The 19,264-nt window shown below is 41.7% G+C and overlaps 1 protein-coding gene across 4 annotated transcripts in view; it reads left to right on the plus strand.

The window, feature by feature from the left end:
* The window catches only part of ATG2B (autophagy related 2B), a 72,642-nt gene extending 56,000 nt beyond the window's left edge, over positions 1 to 16,642 (plus strand). For all 4 annotated transcript variants that reach the window (XM_026515351.4, XM_057318379.1, XM_044389942.3 and 1 more), the window contains exons 34-42: positions 155 to 256; positions 5,492 to 5,570; positions 5,881 to 6,088; positions 8,783 to 8,852; positions 9,167 to 9,249; positions 10,371 to 10,492; positions 10,942 to 11,096; positions 11,760 to 11,909; positions 15,348 to 16,642. In XM_026515351.4, the coding sequence (XP_026371136.1) occupies positions 155 to 256; positions 5,492 to 5,570; positions 5,881 to 6,088; positions 8,783 to 8,852; positions 9,167 to 9,249; positions 10,371 to 10,492; positions 10,942 to 11,096; positions 11,760 to 11,909; positions 15,348 to 15,578 (1,200 nt within the window). In that variant the 3' untranslated portion in view covers positions 15,579 to 16,642. The remainder of the gene's footprint in view (positions 1 to 154; positions 257 to 5,491; positions 5,571 to 5,880; positions 6,089 to 8,782; positions 8,853 to 9,166; positions 9,250 to 10,370; positions 10,493 to 10,941; positions 11,097 to 11,759; positions 11,910 to 15,347) is intronic.
* Positions 16,643 to 19,264: the final 2,622 nt, after the last annotated feature.

Raw genomic sequence — 19,264 nt, forward strand, 5'->3', positions numbered from 1 at the left:
GATTCGGGCCTTTAAACAAAGAGAGGAAACAATTCCACTTTTCGTTCTCCTATAAGGAATAGAAATGGGTTTTTTTCCTTTTCTGTTTTTTTTTCTTTTAAATGAAAACAAGGTTGTAATATTATTGGGGGGAAAATGTTTTTCTTACTCGTAGTTGACAGTGAAAGCATTACACGTGCGCCCGGAGTCCGGCAGGTCACCTCAGGAATGCTGCTTGAGAGTGTCCCTGATGCCGCTTCGCCTCAATATCGACCAGGTTTGTACTGCAAGCATCGTGTGTGGGGTTATGCATCTACGTCCCAGATTCAGAGGGAGAGATTTAATTTAGGTGAATTAAAAATATTTATTGTTACTTAACTGTTACGAAGTTGCATAATTGAAGCGGAGGTCTGCTGGCAGAGAACAGGGCAAATTCATCAGGCGTTTGGGATCTGAACTGTTGGTGAGTAAGCATTATTAGATGTTGTGCTCCAGTCTCCTCATTGTCTGCGTGACCTAGCCCTCAGCCCCTGCTTCCCATTCTCACGGACACACACTCAGGTGTTTTCAGAGCTGGGAGATGACCCCCTGACACCTGTGATTGAAAGATCAGAGGGCTTGTCTCTTAACCCCAGCACCTGGAAGAGAATTCTTCTGCCCTGGGCAAGGTGACAAATTCGTGAATTGCAAACCTGAACAGGTCACAAACAACAGATTTGTGGAAAGACCTAAAGAAATCCACTTTGCTGTATTCTAGCAAGCATTCCATCAACTTGTTCTGGGTTTTGCTTTGACTCAGCTGTTTAAAACATCGTTGGCGCCTCTTGGGCAAACTTGATTCAGGGTGTGTGAGCACCTGATGCTCTGTAGCCATGTGGTGTAGCCGTGAGGGGCACAGGCTCTGGAGTCAGACTGGGGTTAGGACCTCAGTTCTCTTTCCCTGTAGTTGTGTGGCTTTGGGGACATGACTTCTCCAGGCCTCACTTCTTCACTGGTAAAATCGAAATCAGAGAAGTAGGTGTAGAATCATTTTTTAAAAAATGAGGATCAAATGAGCCTCGCATGTAGTAAATATTTAGCTTGGTGCCTGGCACACAGTGTTAAAGAGCAGAAGTGTTAACTGTTGTTCTCATTACCTGAAGCACGTCACAACTGAAGAAAATGGAGTTCTTAAAACAGCCTGCTTGGGAAACAGCAGAAGTAGAGTTCTGTGGGGTGGCACTGTTGGTTTGCTTACGTGGTACGGATTGAATAATGTTGACTTGTTATTTAAATAAGTAACGTATTTCAGGAATAAGGTATTAAATGATAATTATCTTGCAAAAATATAGGCATTTCTCAGAAAAAAGGTCTTGTGAAGCACAGAAGTTCACAGCTTCACATTAATGTTTGTAGCTTCTGAGCGGGGGCTGACTTGCCAATGCGTACTTTAGATTTATATTCTCTCCTCATGAGAAGAATTTCTTTGGATACCCATATTTTAGTTTGATTTATCCATACATTGCCCTGTGATTGAATAGGAGTACGATCAAGTATTTATGGGAAATTCAATCCGTGGAAATCCGTGTGAGCAAGAATTTGAGCAACATACGTTTTTATGGCATGACTTTGCCAGATGTAGCAAGCCCAGTTTTCTTTTCCTTTTTTTTTTTTTTTTTTAAGATTTTTAATTTACTGGGCGGGGAGAGAGAGTGAGACTGTGTGTGTGTGTGTGTGTGTGTGTGTGTGAGAGAGAGAGAGAGAGAGTGCGCGCACACGAGTTGGGAGGGGCAGAGGCAGAGGGAGAAGCAGACTCCCTACTGACCCTGGAGCCTGATGCATGACTCGACCCCAGGACCGTGGGATCATAACCTGAGCCAAAGGCAGACACTTAACTGACTGAGCCACCCAGGCGCCCTGCCCAGTTTTCTTTAATAGACTTTTTTCTTTAGTATTGAGCTTAATTTCTTCTTAGAACTATAAAGCATTGTGATTTTGAAACAGGGAGATACTAATCTTTGAGAAAAGAGGAAAATCACTGTTTTGGCTGACCTGAGGAGGAGTGGGAAATCGTTCCCCAAGATACGAACCCGAGGTGAGCACGGCCACACTGCAGGTGTGTGCTGATGGTTTTGCTGTGCAAACGTCCTTTCTGGCCAGCACCTTCTAAGATCAGCTTGCCTTAGGTTGAGAAAGCAAATGGTCATCTGAAGAGAAAACCAGATACTTCTCTATTTTTTCTTTTTGAAAACAAATCAGTGAAAAATGATAATGCTTTGAGTAATATTTTTCTTACCAAGCATGTCTCTGACTTTATTTCTCTTGACTGGATTATAGATATTAAGTATGAAAGCAACACACTGTTTTCTCATGTTTTCAACAAAGCTGCATTGCTCTTGAAGTTCAGGGCCATTGCTTCCAAAGCTTAGCATGCCCATAGTGTAGGCAGGACACTAGGCAGAAGGAGCGATTTTCTTCTGGGGAAGAGTAAATAGGTGATGAAGGTCATGTAACTAGGCGGTTTGAGATCTGCACTTTGAAGAGGCCAGATTTCCTGACTCTCCTAGTCTGGTATCCATTTCAGTGTTGCACTGCCTGGAAATCTGTGCAGGGAAGACATGCTTGTTAATCGCAAATGATTTGCTGGATGCCAGCCTCGTCCCAGGTCCTATACTAGGGTGCTGGGGATACAAAGATAACTGAACATCCCCATCCTCAAAGATCTCTGTATGGGGGTGGAGGCTGACATAAAACAGATGTCTTTAACACCCTGTGGTAGTCCCAGTGGTAAAGATAGGCATAGCGGGATATGCCCCAGCAGAAGGGGCTCCGAAACCAGGTGGGGAGTTCAGAAGAGTGAGGGGGTAATCAGGAAAGGCTTTCTGGAGGAGGTGACACTTGAGGTGGGTCTTAAGGAATGTGGTGGAGTTAGTTGCATTAAGCTTTGTGTAAAGGCATTGAGGGCCTAATTCAGGTTGTGAGAAGAGATGTGAGGCCATTCTGGTAAGGTGAGTATGTGCTTGGCTGAGGTTCGAGCTGGTGAATACATAGCAGGACTTGTTTGCACATTTGTGATTTTTTAGCATCATTACTTGATTGCCTGAGTATGACATAATTAATTATTTTAACACTTCTATCCTATGGTAGACGATACTGTTAGTAGTTTCTTAAAGCTAGAAATAACTATAGTCTAAGTTTGTAAAAATAATAAAGCACATTTTTTGAAGTTTTACGAAGTCGATTGTATGGAGGTATAATTTACATACAGTGAAATGCCAGGATTTTAGGTGTACAGTTTGAGCTTGACAGATACACTTGAGTAACTGCTAACCAGTCGAAATAGCGTTTTCTGTTCCCTTCAGAGTCGTTTCCCCCCACCACCACCCCCCCCCCCCCCCGCCGTGCCCCTTTGTGGTCAGTCTCCACCACCCCAGAGTAGCCATTGGTCTCATTTCCATCACCGCAGGTTAGCTTTTTCCGTCCCACAGCGTCATGTGAATGGAAGTGTATCTGGCTTCCTGTGCCAGGAGCTTCATCTGTGCTGAGGCTGTCGATTCATCTCTGTTCGGTCTTTTCCTTTTTATTGCTGAGCACGGGTGTCGTTGAATGGCTGTACCACAGTTTGTGCATCCATTTCCATGATTTACATTCAGGTTGTTTTCTTGGTTTTGGCTTTTAGGAATAAAGCTGTTATGAAGTTTGTACAAGTCTTTTTATGGATCTTTGTTTTCATTTGTCTTGGATATTATAAACCACTTCCAGGCCATAAGGCAGATGTGTATTGACCATTTTAAGAAGCTGCCAGTCCCCCCCTCCATGGTTATACCCTTGTACATTCCCCCCAAACATGAGAGCTGCCGCTGCTTCACACTCTGACCAGACCTGATACTGTCTTTTTAATTTTAACGATTTTATTTGGTATTCATTGTGGCTTTAATTTGGATTTCCCTGATGACTAATGATGCTAAGCATCTTTTCACATGCTTATTTGGCATCTGTATACCCTTTTGTGAAGGGTCTGTGTCTTACTAGTTTTAAAATTAGGTTATTTTATTGAGTTGTAAAGAGTTGAGCATAAATACCAAAACCAAAACTTCTGAGAGCATATCGAAATGCTGTCGATTAGTATAACCTCTTCTGTTGTTTTGTGCATTTGTAGTGAAAATGGATAAAAGCCACTGTCTCTGTGGTCTTCCCTCTCTCTCTTTTTTTTTTTTAAGAGCATATTTATACCTGGTAGTTTTCTCTTGTGGTGGTAGTGGGTTTTTGTTTTTGTTTTTTTTTTTTTTGAAGGCGGTCCAAGAGTCAAAAGTATTTATTGTGTTAAAATATCACCATCTAGTGGTCAAAGAATAATATTTTAGGTGCTATTAACTTTGTAAACATCTAATATACATACATTATCAAATGTGTGTATATATACACACGTATCTGTATAGTAATATATAACGTATGTAATGTGAATAACAAAATATAGACATACATAAATGTAAAGCATAATGTAATAAACAGTTCATGACCCACTACCTTACTGCAGTGCCAAAATATTTTCAGTACTGTTGAAACTACCTGCTTGTTCTTCAGTTCCATTCCTCAGTCTCCCATGTGCCATGTTACCTAGAAAAATACCTTTCTGACTTTTATCATTTATACTTCTGATAAACGTGATCAGTAGTTAATCAGATCCTTTGGAATTACCAGACTTAGGGTATGCTACCAAATATCGTGATGCTGTAATTCCCCACCACATTGCACTTTGGTACAATATTAATGCTTTATATTAATTGATAATTTTTTTAAGTGGAAGGGAAGAATAAGAAAGAATGGGCTCAGGCATTTGATTTTCATATTTTCCAAAAGGGGTCTGTCAGTGTGAGTGAGGTGGGTAAAACGAAGCTGCTGATATCGGGTGAATGTGGCTTGCTCGGGCAACATTAGGACGGGCCCGTGCATTTTTGTTATTGTATCATTTCAGAAGAGACCACACTTGGTGATTTTATTGATTTTAATTTTGAATATCATGTCCAATGGAGAAAATGTGTTAAGGCAATAGAACATAGTGGTAAAGGCAGAAATAAGGTAGTAAGAACTTGCAAGGTACACGCACGTGTCCAGGCTAGCTGGCTGCTGTTCCTCGTGGCAGTAATAGCCCACTTCCGGTTTACACTGAGCACTGGCGTCCAAGAACAAGAACGCCATGTTTCTGAGAAACCAAAATTTACTTGGATTTAGAAATAGGCATGTAATCTTGGACTTCTCTGTGTCTTAATTTTCACATCTGTAATCTCAGAGTTGTGAGAATTAACATGGAAGTGTGTGTGTGTGAGAGAGAGAGAGAGAGCGAGCAAGAGAGAGGAGAGATGGGGAATAGGAACAGTGCCTCACACAGAGTAAGAACTCAAATTATAGTGGTATATGAATAATGAGTAAAATATGAGACTTTGAGATACTTTGTAGTTTTAGAAATAGGTGTGTGTGTGTGTGTGTGTCCCCACCCCTGCCCTTTGGTTATAATTACATCTTTTCATTTTAGGATGCCTTGTTCTTCCTGAAGGATTTCTTCACCAGTCTTTCTACAGAAGTAGAGCTGCTAATGGCTCCAGATCCAGAAGGTATTAAATATGTGTACTTTGAAAAGGTCTGTCACAATTACTTGGATTGACGTTGATTGTTGTGAGGCCTTTTTGAGAGTGTACTTACAGTCTTTATGCTCATTTACATAAATGTGCTTTGTGTTTATTTTTTTGTATTTTGCAAATGCAGTTTATATAAGAGTAATAATTTAAAAGGTGGAAGTCAATTTTCTCTGCAGCAGTAATTGTGTTTATTAAATGTAGCAAAACAAGTTAAATCCAGGTTAATTTTAAATGGTTGCTGCAAAGAAGCATTCTGAATCTTTCAAATGTGTACATTATTTTTCAGTTAAAAAGTCTCCTGGAGCTGATGTCACCTGCAGTTTGCCAAGGCACTTAAGCACCTCCAAGGAGCCAAATCTAGTTCTTTCTTTCCCTGGGCCAAAGCAGCCTTCCCAAGATAATGGTGCCAATTCAGTGGAAGTGGTTAATGGGGAGGAAGAGAAGGACTTCACAGCTGAAGAAGCATCATTTAGTGATCAGCCAGTGTTTTTTAGGTAAATCACTGAATTTTGATAACAGATGAAGTTATTTCAACGTTTTGCAGGTTGTTCTTTAATGTGTTTGTGTACCACTAATCGTGAGGTTACGCCAGCTTTTCTTTGCACTGCCAAACAGTAACTGGTGTCTTTATTTACCTGTGGGCTCCACGTATCCTGCACCCCTTGATTACACGTAGTGACCGTGGTTCGGGAGTCATTTCTCTTGATTCTGCACCAGGAATGTCCTTTTCCTCTTACCTTCTTCTTTTTTCCCCCCTCTTCCCAATCACTATTATGGCTTATTTGTACTTCCTCAAACATGAAGTCCTTTCCTCTTTTCCCTTACACACCTTGGCTTCCCCGTGCTTCCCTTCTCCCGTGTGGGCATTTTCCATCTGGTTTTCCATCTGCCCTTCCCCATCACTGTTGTGTCTTTCCTGACCCTTTGCTCCCTGGCTCAGTCGGCACTGTCGGGAAAGACCCGCACGCTGTGCTCCCGCTATCTGCTGTGGCTCCTGCCCCACGGCTCAGCTAGCTGCTTGCACGCTGGAATTTATCCTTCGGTTCCACACCCATTCATTCTTCCCGTTTTCCTTCTTTCCTGGCCCTTCATGGTGGGCATGGAGCCTTGGCTCTGTTGGAAGGAGAAAGAAGGAAGATCTGAGCCACCTGTGTTGTGAGGGACCATTAGTTACTTCCCCTCATTTTCTTTACTCCTGCTGACATCGATTGTCCCCAAATTCTGTCTTTCCAAGCTGACTTTAGGTTAGACTTAGGGTATAGCCCAAAGCGGGCAGTATAACTATTTAAAGTACTTTCATATTTTTATAAATCTTGAAAACAGAGAAAAAAAAATAACAATATGAGAATTGGAAAGATTCTGGATAGATGACCTCTGGCAGTTCCAAATGTTTCACCAGGAAAGAAGAATCTCTTTTATTACTTTCCCATATTGATCTTTTAAATTTTCTTACTACCAAAAAATTATGTATCATAAGTAATAATTTGAATTCTCATTTTATATTAATCACATGTGAACTCCTAGTTTGGTTTTTGTGAACACTGGCTAGCCAGTCCAAAAGAAATTGAATTGTTAACAATTCTGGCCTGAAAGCAAAGAAATTTGACTTTTTATTCGGCTTGTATAGCCTCACTCAGGTAAATGTTTTGGGTTTTTTTAATTAGACTATTTAAAATAGCTCTGGATTTCTTTTTTGTTGTTGTTGTTTAAGATTTTATTTATTTATTTGATAGAGATAGAGACAGCCAGCGAGAGAGGGAACACAGGCATGGGGAGTAGGAGAGGAAGAAGCAGGCTCCCAGCGGAGGAACCCGATGTGGGGCTCGATCCCAGGACTCCGGGATCACGCCCTGAGCCAAAGGCAGACGCTTAATGACTGAGCCACCCAGGCGCCCCTAAAATAGCTGTGGATTTCTGTTTTTATTCTCAAAAGCTCCTAGTAGGCCTAGGGGTGGTAGTCAGTGATAAAATCCAGATTACTCATTTCACAGATGAGGAACTTCAGTGTCCGGAGAAGTAAGTTGACTTGCTCAAGACCACACAGTTAGTGGCCCGGTCAAGACCAGAATGCGGGTCTTAATCCCAAATCTGTGCATTTTCTAAGTGATGGTGTAATATCCGCCAACCATTCCATAAATATTTATTGAGCTCTTACTCTGTGTCTGCCAGGTTCTGTTCTAGGCACAGTGAACAAAGTCGAGAAAAATTCCCTATATAATTGAGCTTACAGATAATTAAAATATATGATCTGTCATATTATGTGCCCTGAAGAAAGCAGAGTGAGAAAGGAAGAGAGCCAAAATGCCCAGAGAACCAAGTGGAGATGTGTATTTGGAAGATGAGGGATGACCTGGGGTCCTAGGCTCCTGTAGTGATTGATGTTTAAATACAACATTTCCATTTTACTGGGGGTTAAATTGGACTTTTGTGGAATGGCTTAGCATGTAAATGCAGACATTAATTCTGTAGGAAAAATGTGTTTTAAGCCCAATTTACAGCCCAACTTTGGGAAGCCAGCTCCTTTTGTTTGATGTGTACCATCAGTGTGTAATTATGATTTCATTCTCACAGAATTCCCAATGCTTGTGTGTCGATACCCTGTTTATAAGCATTAATTTCAAGAATGCTCACTAAAATTCACCAGTGTTAGGTGGCATTTTTAAAATTTACTAAGACATTTAGGCTCAGAGTTTAAGTTCCTTGCCCATGATTGCATCACGTATAACTGGTGAAACTGGGATTCATGGCTGGCTTTTCTGGCACTTCCTGCTTCATGATGGAGCTGGAATAAATCCCTTACCTTTTCTCTTTTTTACTTCTTGGTAATGATTATATTATTTAGTTTGATCTTGAAGGTCGCCTTTATTATTCCTGTGTATAAATTGAGAATATCTGCCAGAATAAATTTTCTAAGGTAAACATTTAGTAAACTAGGAGAAGTTTTTTGTGAGAAAATTTAAATGAAATAAATACAATGTATAAAATGATTAACATTAGTTTAGTTGTTATATTTATTACCTTAAGAAAAAGTAAGAGCTAAAAGACATTGCCCTTTATTTAGGCCTTGAGATATTCACATTATTTTGTGGTTTTGTTTTTATTATCCAATTGAACAAATTAATTTATATCTAATTTCAGCTATTAGTACTTTTGAATATAAATAACTCCCCTCCTTTCTTTATCTTCAGAGAATTTAGATTCACCTCAGAAGTTCCTATTCGTCTTGATTATCATGGCAAACACGTTTCAATGGATCAGGTTTGGAAACTTTGTATAAATATACTCTACAAAATTATCTCCTTTGTTTTTCTAATTGAGTTAATTTTTAAACTTTTTCTGTCATGAATTTTTTGTCATGACATGCAAGATTTTAAAATTTAATTGTTTTTAAAGTAAACATCATTTACTTAACCCATGAGTAAAATTTAGTATAAATTGGGTCGTATGTATTATTAAGTATGTATTTTAGCTGCATGAGTGAATAAATATTACTTTGACTTGCCCAAATAACAACTATTTTAAATGTTCGGTCTCTCAGTTATACATTAATCTGGCTTTTTTTAATTTTAAAGGGTACGTTAGCCGGGATTCTAATTGGTCTGGCCCAGTTAAACTGCTCAGAACTGAAGCTGAAGCGGCTTTTCTACCGGCATGGGTAGGTCGATTTCTATAATATGAGGCTCTGTGGTATAATGACTGTAATTAGTTTACAACAAGTCAAACAATGACTTTTCTTAGCAAACATAAATCATTATTTTACAGTATTGTGTGCAGAGAGCTCTTTTTTAGAGGAGGCTTACCGATTAGGGGCTACTTTTTATGCTGAGAGAGTAGTAGTTTGAACAGAATAGTATTTTTCAAAAATAGCTATAGTTATTTTTTAATAATTTCCCAAAATCATACATTCATTTATTTAGCTAAAAGACTGGAAGTTCACAACATAATGGTTCTTAGTCGCTGAGAACCATGTAGCAATTTATAGACAGTGAGTTAATCCTATGCTAGAGCTTCAAGATTTTATTTGAGAGAGAGGGCATGTGCACACAAAAGTGTGGGGAGGGGGAGGAAGAGGAAGAGGGAGAGGGAGAGAGCATCTCAAGCAGACTCTATGCTGAGTACGGAGCCTGAAGTGGGACTTGATCTTACAACCCTGGGATCATGACCTGAGCTGAAACCAAGAGTCTGATATTCAACCAGCTGAGCCATCCAGGCGCCCCCTATGCTAGAGCTTTAGATGTTCAAGAAATAGGAGCAGTGGAAGAACACATTTATACGTGTTACCAAAGCCTTGTAGAAATTACGAACATTAAACTGGATTATATATATGTGTACGTATATGTGTGTATATGTATGTTCAGATCGAACATCAATAATATTTTGTCCTTATAATTGGTAAATTTTCTTTTGTCTTAAGTTAAAAAATCCCCCCAACTTATTATGTTAAATGAATTTAAGTCAGAGAAAAACAAATACCGTGTGATTTCACTCATATGATGAACAGATAAACATAGGGGAAGGGAGGGAAAAATAACAGGGAGGAAGGCAAACCATAAGAGACTCTTAACTCTAGGGAACATGCTGGAGGGGAGGGGAGTGGGGGGATTGGGTAACTGGGTGATGGGCATTAAGGAGGGCATTGATGTAATGAGCATTGGATGTTATATGCAACTGATGAATCACTAAATTCTACCCCTGAAACTAGGAAAAAAAAATCCCCCCAACTTATCTGAACCTACAAATTTCTCTTTTCCGTATACTAATAGTCATTTGCTCTAGCTTGCTAGGTGTTGACAAATTGTTTTCGTATGCAATCACTGAATGGCTTACTGACATTAAGAAGAACCAACTACCAGGAATCCTGGGAGGTGTTGGGCCTATGCATTCACTAGTACAATTAGGTGAGTTTTCTTTTTTAATCAAAAGATGATTTATTTTGCCTGATCTATGATTATTTATTTATTTATTTGACAGAGAGACAGCCAGCGCGAGAGGTAACACAAGCAGGGGGAGTGGGAGAGGAAGACGCAGGGTCCCAGCGGAACAGGGAGCCCGATGTGGTGCTCATTCCCAGGACCCTGGAATCACGCCCTGAGCTGAAGGCAGACACTTAATGACTGAGCCACCCAGGCGCCCTGATCTATGAATCTTAACCCCTTTGGAATTATGGGTGCCTTTGGGACAGTCTGTGTGAGGACCGTCTTTCTAAAAAAACCTCTGTGTGTGGTCATGCACACATGTAAGAGCACTTTGCATCCCATTTGAAGTTAAAAGCCCCAGGGTCAGAGTGATAGCGGAGATCTGAGCTCCAGCACTCCCACTGATTTCTCTGTGTTGACCGTTGTTCTAGTGCAAGGCCTGAAGGACTTGGTCTGGTTACCGATAGAGCAGTACCGGAAGGACGGTCGCATCGTCAGAGGGTTCCAGAGAGGTGCTGCCTCCTTTGGCACCTCGACAGCGATGGCTGCTCTGGAGCTCACAAACAGGATGGTTCAGACCATACAGGTATCTTTGCACAGACTGCCTTACTCTGTACAGAGAGGAAGAGTTACTGTGGAATGGTTGGGACTTTTATGTTCTTAAAGAGATATGGTGAAATATAGAAAATGTTGAGAATAGATACCTTATTTAGGAATATTTAATATTGTGGGTTTTTGTTATTTTTATTACTCAGCTCTCCGGTGTTAAGTAATTTGTAGAATAAAGCAGTGAAATAATACAGTGTCAGATTTGTTTGCTTATTTCAGTTAAATTCTAACCATTAAGTTGAGGATTTATTTTGCCTCATTTGTATGAATAGATGATAGCTAAACATGAAGAAAGCCTTACAGATCAAACAGTAGACGTATTAAGGTTTGTTACGGTAAGTATTAAGCTCCAGTTGACCTTTTCCATTTGTTCACAGACGGCATTCTCGATTAACCTGGTAGCATGGAGGAGGGGGACAGAGAAGGGACTGAGAAAGTCAGCTCAATCCAGATATTAGTTCTTAATGTGCACTTTAATGCTCTTGTTATAAAAGTGCTAAGGTTTTGTCGTGAAGAACTCCCGATAGTGCAGACGTGCCTGCGTCAGGGCCTGCGAGTCCCGATGGCAGGTGCTTTGTTGGAGCAGAATTCTGCAGACTTTCTTCTGATTCGTTTCTTACTTTCTGATAAAATGATCCAGGCAGCAGCAGAGACTGCTTATGACATGGTGTCTCCTGGGACCCTTTCTATGGAGCCCAAGAAGATCAAAAGGTTTCCTCATCACCGCTTAGCCCACCAGCCAGTGGACCTGCGGGAAGGCGTGGCCAAGGCCTACAGTGTTGTGAAAGAGGTGAGCGCTTACCTGGGTGGGCGGGCCGTAACCAGCTGGCCTGCTTTCCTGGCTTTTTCGCAAGAGCGTTCTGTGGTTGGAAACCCCTGGGAGTGGACTTGGAGTTGCTGCCAGCAGCAAGTGCAGATGTCTGTGTGAGGGCGGAGAGGAGGGCCACGTAGTGACGGGCTCTCAGCGAGAGTCGTGACCTGCAGGGAAGGCTGGGTCTCCTCACGTGCAGAAGCCAGCCGGGTAGCGGACACACACTCACACTCGCACCAGCTGGACACAGCCCGTAGTTTCCCTGCGCTGCAGAACTCAGCTTTGTTTAAAAGTACAGCTTTTCGGGTGAATCACTCACCCTGATCCCATTCCCATGCCTTCACTCTCCTCAAGATGGTACACGTTTTGGTACGAGTTTTTATAGTTCTATTGTGTATGTATCCATAAGCAACACGTACTATTTATAGTTTAGAAGTTAACATACATGGGGTCATAGTGCATGTCTCAGTCTGTAACGTGTGCCTCTCAAGCTCTATCCATGGTGATACACGTGCATCTCATTTAAAGTGTCTTACGGCATTTCATAGCAGGACTATAGCATACTTTATTTTCCTGTTGGTAGACCTTGTTTTCCCCAAACCACTGCTATAGGATGTTTATGTAAATGTCCCTTTGTTCATTGGTTTCAAGAGGTTGATAAGAATGAAGTTGGTGATTTGTAACCATCTGAATCTCGACACTTATTACACGTAATTGCGATTTAGTTGCACCCATGAATCCTGGTTCTTAATGGACACTGTAGGGGGCATTCCCTGTTGTCATCTCTCCTAGACGTTCTTTTTAATGTGACATGAAATTTGAGGTGGTTTTACTCTTGATGCATGTATTAGGATTTCATTAAAGATCTTTTTCCCTGTCGTATTCTGAGAGGCACAAGTGCCTAGGACAGTCTTTTCCCTGACAAAGTGGCCTCTGTGGTCCCGAGTGGTCGGAAGACCACTGAAGTAGGGCCCCCAGGAAATGTATTAGTGGAATAAATAAAGGTGAGACCACTTGCTTTTCTTGAAAGGGGATTTAGTCGGGAGAATAATTACTGGTCAGACCCATTCCTGTAGATGTCCGAATCGGGCCAGTTATCAGTAGACATGTTAGAAAACAGATTTATGGGGCGCCTGGGTAGCGCAGTCGTTAAGCGTCTGCCTTCGGCTCAGGGCGTGATCCCGGCGTTCTGGGATCGAGTCCCACATCGGGCTCCTCCGCTGGGAGCCTGCTGCTTCCTCTCCGACTCCCCTGCTGTGTTCCCTCTCACGCTGGCTGTCTCTCTGTCACATAAATAAATAAAATCTTTAAAAAAAAAAGAAAGAAAGAAAACAGATTTATAAAAATAATCCTGGGGTTCAGGCATAGCAGGGGCGGTGGGCAGCAGCATATCATAGCACTTGGATACGGAGCACTTTGCGGTGTGCGTGATGCTTGCCTGATTTAATCTGTATTCATTTGAAAACACATTTGTGTGCTTACTTTGCACCAGGTGTTAAAGGTAGGTGGTGTTCCTCACTTGCCCATGAGGACACTGGCTCAGCAGGAATGGCTCCCCAGTGTAGTGGGGGGAGTCAGTTAGTGGGGCCACGATTGGACCCTGGGTGTTCGGGTCTGCCGTGTGGTTCTCTCTCTAAGACTGTCAGTGTGAAGAACGGGGGTAGGGGGCTGAGAACAGTGAGCATGGATCGAGATGGCACCGTGTGCTTGATTAGACCGAATCTAACTTCCGTGTTAAAAACATTTTAAGCAGAGGCTCCTACATGGTGATAAATGTATTTCCCTTTTAGATGTTAGTAACTCAAAGGTGGAGAGAAAACATTCCAGCTGTTTCACAGTTTGGCTCTTCCTTTAGATCCAGGCTTGGCACACTGTAGCTTCTAGGTCACGTCTGGCTCAGACCTGTTTTTGTGTGGATTTACCAGCTCAGAATTATCTTAACAACTTTAAAGGATTGTAAAAAGAAAAAAAATCATATATGATAGAAACTGTGTGGCCCACAAATATTTGCCACGTGGCTCCTTCCAGAGAAAGCTGGCTGACCCTTGCTTACGGCATTCCCTTCCGTGGTAGGCAGGCAGCTGTGTGAGGGCAGCGGCCGTGGTCCAGGGCGTGCTTCGTGAGCACGGAGCACCAGTCTCTGCGGGTGCCTTGTGCCAGCGAAGTCGGACAGTCCCCATAGACTTTTAATTCCGCATTGAAAGGACTTGACTAACAAAACAAAACAATGAATGAAAGAAAGGACTCGGCTCAGGTAACACACTGAAGTGATGGAGCTGAGATATGAATTCACGTCTGTCGTCTCCAGACGCGGTGGTGGTACTCACTATATTACAGTCAGCTCATACCTGCCTGTTGTCTGTGGGCTAGGGAGGGGAGCTGAGAGAGGAGAGAGAAGGATGCTGGGGACAGATGGATCAACAGTGAGCATTTTCTTTGTTGTCACGGTTTCACTTACTGTGGATAGTTTTAAAAACAGCACTTGTATTTGTTTTTAGTTATGTACTTTTTCTCCCCGTACGGTATTACATGTTTACCCTGCTGTGCCAGGTAGAAATGATACTCTCGTTAGTTTGTTGGAGTGATGGCTGGATTCTGGGCAAGGACAGGATTCCCTGATTTCCCTGGAGAGCCCAAAGCACCTTGCACTGTGCCCTTCACTGAGATGGTCACAACGGAACAATGCCTCGTGTGCCCTGTGGGATTTCTGAGTTAGACAAATGGTAGATTCAGAAGTCGTGCGGGGCTTTACCACTTTGGCTTGATCAACACATTTATATATTCAGCTTTAAAGGGTAGCAGTCATGATTATTTTAATGTTCCACAATTATAAGAAACATGAAAAAAATGCTACAGAAACTTTTAAATTATTAAACGTGTTCCTGCTTTATGTTTTCAGAATTTTTTCTATTTAATCCAGTCCTTTTATCTTAATTAAATGTTCCACAGTTATCTTTTCTGGTACATAGCCAGTAATTTAAAACAATTTTCTGGAGCTTTGTAGAATTGGGTTTTCTTGTTACAGTTGAATCAAAGGAACTATCACCGTATTCCTTTTGTGATTATATTTATTCCAGAAGCTTTGTTTGCTAAGTTTGATTTAACTAGAGTGATTAATAGTGCCAAGAAAGCTACTCTTGGATCATTAAATATTTCTTTAAGCTTCCCTACGTGAAATGGTAGCTTAGCTATATTTTCTACACGCACATGTCACAACAAAATGCTAAATCATAATAATAGCCTCTTATTTTCCCTATAATTACAATGTTGTCATAAATACAATTATCCTGGTTATCTCAAAAGCACAGTGGGTTTTTTGGTCTCGTTACAAGCATCATGTTGATAAACTCTGCTAAAGTTGTATACAATAGGATAATTCCGAGATTTTTCTGACCTTCTGCCCTCTTCCCCTTCCAGGGACTTACAGACACGGCTCAGACAATTTACGAAACCGCGGCTCGAGAACACGAGAGCAGAGGGGTCACTGGTGCCGTGGGCGAGGTCCTGCGCCAGATTCCTCCTGCAGTGGTGAGACCTCTGATTGTTGCCACAGAAGCGACATCAAACGTCTTAGGCGGCATGAGAAACCAAATTAGACCAGATGTCCGGCAAGACGAGTCACAGAAATGGCGCCATGGGGAAGACTGACACTTCAGATGCGGTCCTTTATGGAGACAGGGAGGGTGAGAATAAGGAGGAGGTGTCCTGTTGGTAGCGTTAGAGGATACTCATTTAACTTTATTGTGCTCATCTCAGGAACAAAAGCATTTCTTAGTTAAATAATTTAATATCAAAGCAACATGCAACCAAAAACTTGTGACATTTTAGGGCTAGTTTGGTACTTGCCTAGAGAAATGTTTGGTGGCTAGTGTCAAAAGTCCTTAAGTGTTTGCTGCCAAGTGAGTGGATTGCTTGCTTTTATTAAAATGGCTGTAATTCTCCTGCTATGGATGAGACATCATTAGAAACCTCCTGTTACAGTACAGAGTGCTCAGAAACATGTGTGCACTTTGAAAGCACTATTTATGTTGCCCTGAGGAACTGAGTTTTCTCAAGGTTTAAAAAGAATCACAGCTTCAAAACTTTCATTGAGAATGAGAGACAGAAGCTACAGGGAAAGCGAAGCAAATAGGATTTTAATATAAATATCACTGAGGAATAAATAACCTAGTCTGATGGATTTAGTGTCCGTGCACTTGAGAACGTTATTTCCATTCCCTCAGAAAATCTGTCTGTGGGCGTTTGAGAACGTGAATGTTGCAGAACGGAACATGTTCTGTTGTGTTGCACTTTATCCTGTGTGTGTGTGTGCGTGTGTTTAGATTAATACAAGTCATGTGATCTATTTGTTATGTAATTTACAGATTTTCACAAAATATAAAGAGGAGTAAGACTGAATGTTTTTGGCAAAGGAAGCTAACTCAGATGTAGTGACTTCCGTTTATTTTAAGTGTAAATGAAAATGTGCGTTCTATAACGAACTGGGGCCCATATGATTGTTTATGTGTTCACTTTTAAGCAGATATAGCGCAAGCTTGTTAGGAATGTGTGGAAAGGGAGATTGGAAATGATTTTTACTTTTCTGAAATTAACCAAAAATCCTCCAAATATGCCCTAGTCAGCTATTTCGGAGTACCGTTTTTACTTGGTTAACAATGTACATTTTGATAACCTGTCAGGAATGAATAAAGTATTTTTATTTAAAGGTAAAATTGTTTCATGCTTCCATGAACATTTTGCTTTTCATAGAGCATATTCATAGATGCAGTACTTGGACCCACCCCAAGACACTTGGGGAATACTTTCTCGAACCTGATTTTGGTTAATATCAAGTAAGTCATTACCTAGGTGTGAGAGGAAAATTGTTTGCAAGGACTCACTTTTTGACTTTAGGTGAATCTTGCAGAAAGTAAGTGTAGGACTTCGTGTTCATCCACTGTTTAAAGTCGCATGATGTGAATTCTCATTTTCTGAAGTGGGAGAATGCCGTCCACATGAATTTTGACTTCAGAACTGCGTTTCAGTTTGGGGTTTTTGAAAGTGATGTTGAATCGATTCCGTTCTCTAGATTTTCTGAACAAGAAAGCAATGTAAACCAAACATCTGGACGTTTAAAATTCATAAAAATTGTGCTAAACAGCGTTTAATTTTTATTGTTTCCTTTTTACTGCTAAAAAACTTTAAAAAGGCACTGCTCATGGAACCATCCGAATCATCTGTCTCAAATAAATGGAGTCCGTGTACAATGTGATCCTGACTGGACAGTAGCCACACCTGTGTGTCGTCGCAGAGGCTCAGCCTGCTTCAGGGGCACGTTCTGACCGCCCTGCTCACTGACCCCATGGTGCTCCATGCGTCCTTAAAACAGAACATACTGTGTCTGTTATTTGTGATGATTAATCACACTGCAAAGCCCTTGATCAAACTTAAAAATATAAAATCTCTTTAAAATCTATCTTCCATAGTTACACTATTTAAATTCAGTTAGATATAGTCTAGGGAGAAATAGTCATCCTCTTCTTTGCACTCTTGAGTTGCAAATAGACCCATCTTTTGACATGTTTGGTTTATAAATCCTATTGTAACATGTATCTTCATAATGTCTTCTCTTGGTTCTTTCTCTTTCCTGTGCTCATGCATGTGCTGGCCGCAGAATCTGGGTTTGGGAGTCAGAAACCTGCCTCAGAAAGGCCCAGTGTCAAGGCTCTGTTTGTTGCCAGTTTAACCGAGATGCTCTTTTAGATGTCTGCGTCGACTGTATTTGAACACTTCTGCCTTCTTAAGTATCCTCAATTTTTTCTTAAAAATGTCTTTCCCAACCTTTATGTCAAAGTGACGCAGTAAGAAGAGTGTTGGGCAGGACCCTTGGGCTCCCAGATCTGCCCTCAGTCAGCAGGTGACTTGGCCAAGACATTAGATTTCTGTAAACCTAGCATCCGTCTGCGAACTAAGGGGTTTTGTATGACAAAGCCCAGCAGAGATTTTTGGATGATCAGGGTGTGTGTATGTGTGTGTGTGCATGTGTGTGTGTGTATGTGCGTGTGTGTGGGTGTGGTGGTGGTGGTGGTGGTGGTGGTCGTGGTCGTGGTGGATGTAGTCCTTGGTGGACTGCCCCAGACCTGTGACACCCCGGGCTGGTGGCGATGGAGGAGAGCACGGAGGTCACATCACACGCGGTAGCCACGGGCCCCTTAAGATCATGGATCTTTCAGAGTACTGCGTTGCTGAGTGGGCACTGTGCCTGCGTGGTTGACTTGTGATGAGCTATTCTGCATGCAGTAGACGGCGTGTGTCCACGTGTCGCTGCGTGGAGGCTATAGAGGTGTTTCCCCAGCGAGTCCAGGTGAGCGAGCTTGACCAAGATCCATCGGCGGGTTTTAGAATACCACAGTGTTAAAGAAGCATGTGAAAACCACTTTAGAAAGGCAGCGAAGGCCGTGGGCCACGGCAATACTTTCTCTTGAATGGGGCTGATGTGCACCCCCGGTTTCCCTTCCTGTCTGTCCCCAGATGGCTATTATTTACAAGTAGAACATCCCCTTTTAATATTTGCCTTTTAGGATAGACGTGATACGGTGTTTCTTCTAGACATAGCAATAAACTTTCATTTTACTGAAGTTTGGGTCCAATTTGGATTCCCACTTGAAGCACATATATTTCACATCAATATTTTTATAATGCAAGACTCACTTTAGGGAATCTTTCCAAGTGGCAGTGTGCCTAGAATAGCAAAAATACTAAAAACTGATGTTTCCTGCCTCCTGCTGTGTGTCACTTTTAAATGGTATTAACATATTTCCAGGAAAAATGTTTAGTTTCTAATCCTCTCCTTTAAAAACGGTGTTCTGTAGGTTTGGCGCCTTTGCTCAGTTTCAAAGCAGTCTAGACAACTCTCCTCCTGTGCAGGGGCCGCTGGTCCAAGGGTGTCCTGCCTCCCTCGAGTGTGTTTGGGTTGGGTTCTGTGCACTGCGGACTCTCCCCAGAGCAGGCGGACAGCAGGCAGTGTTGACCTTCAGCAGTTTTCAGTGAGAGCTTCTAGACCTACTTAAGCCGTGAGCGCCAATGTCTGTGAAGTTCTTTGAGCTTGGAAGTACGGGACTGTCAGAAACCAAGTGATACTCTTCTGTGACTGCATCCATGGCACGCAGCACTTGGTATCAAATAGAATCAATCAAATAGAAATTGGTGAGTCTTAGGGTTAACTAGGAAGGTTACTTGTATAGTGTATAGTTAACATAGGGGAAAAATCTTTTGTCAAACAATCTTATTTCTGTTTATTGGAAGGTATAGCCAGTCTTTCCATAGAAGCCTAGTTGAGTGCTTTCAAGCCAACC

The sequence above is a fragment of the Ursus arctos genome, unplaced genomic scaffold, assembly GCF_023065955.2.
Source record: "Ursus arctos isolate Adak ecotype North America unplaced genomic scaffold, UrsArc2.0 scaffold_25, whole genome shotgun sequence".
NCBI lineage: Eukaryota > Metazoa > Chordata > Mammalia > Carnivora > Ursidae > Ursus > Ursus arctos.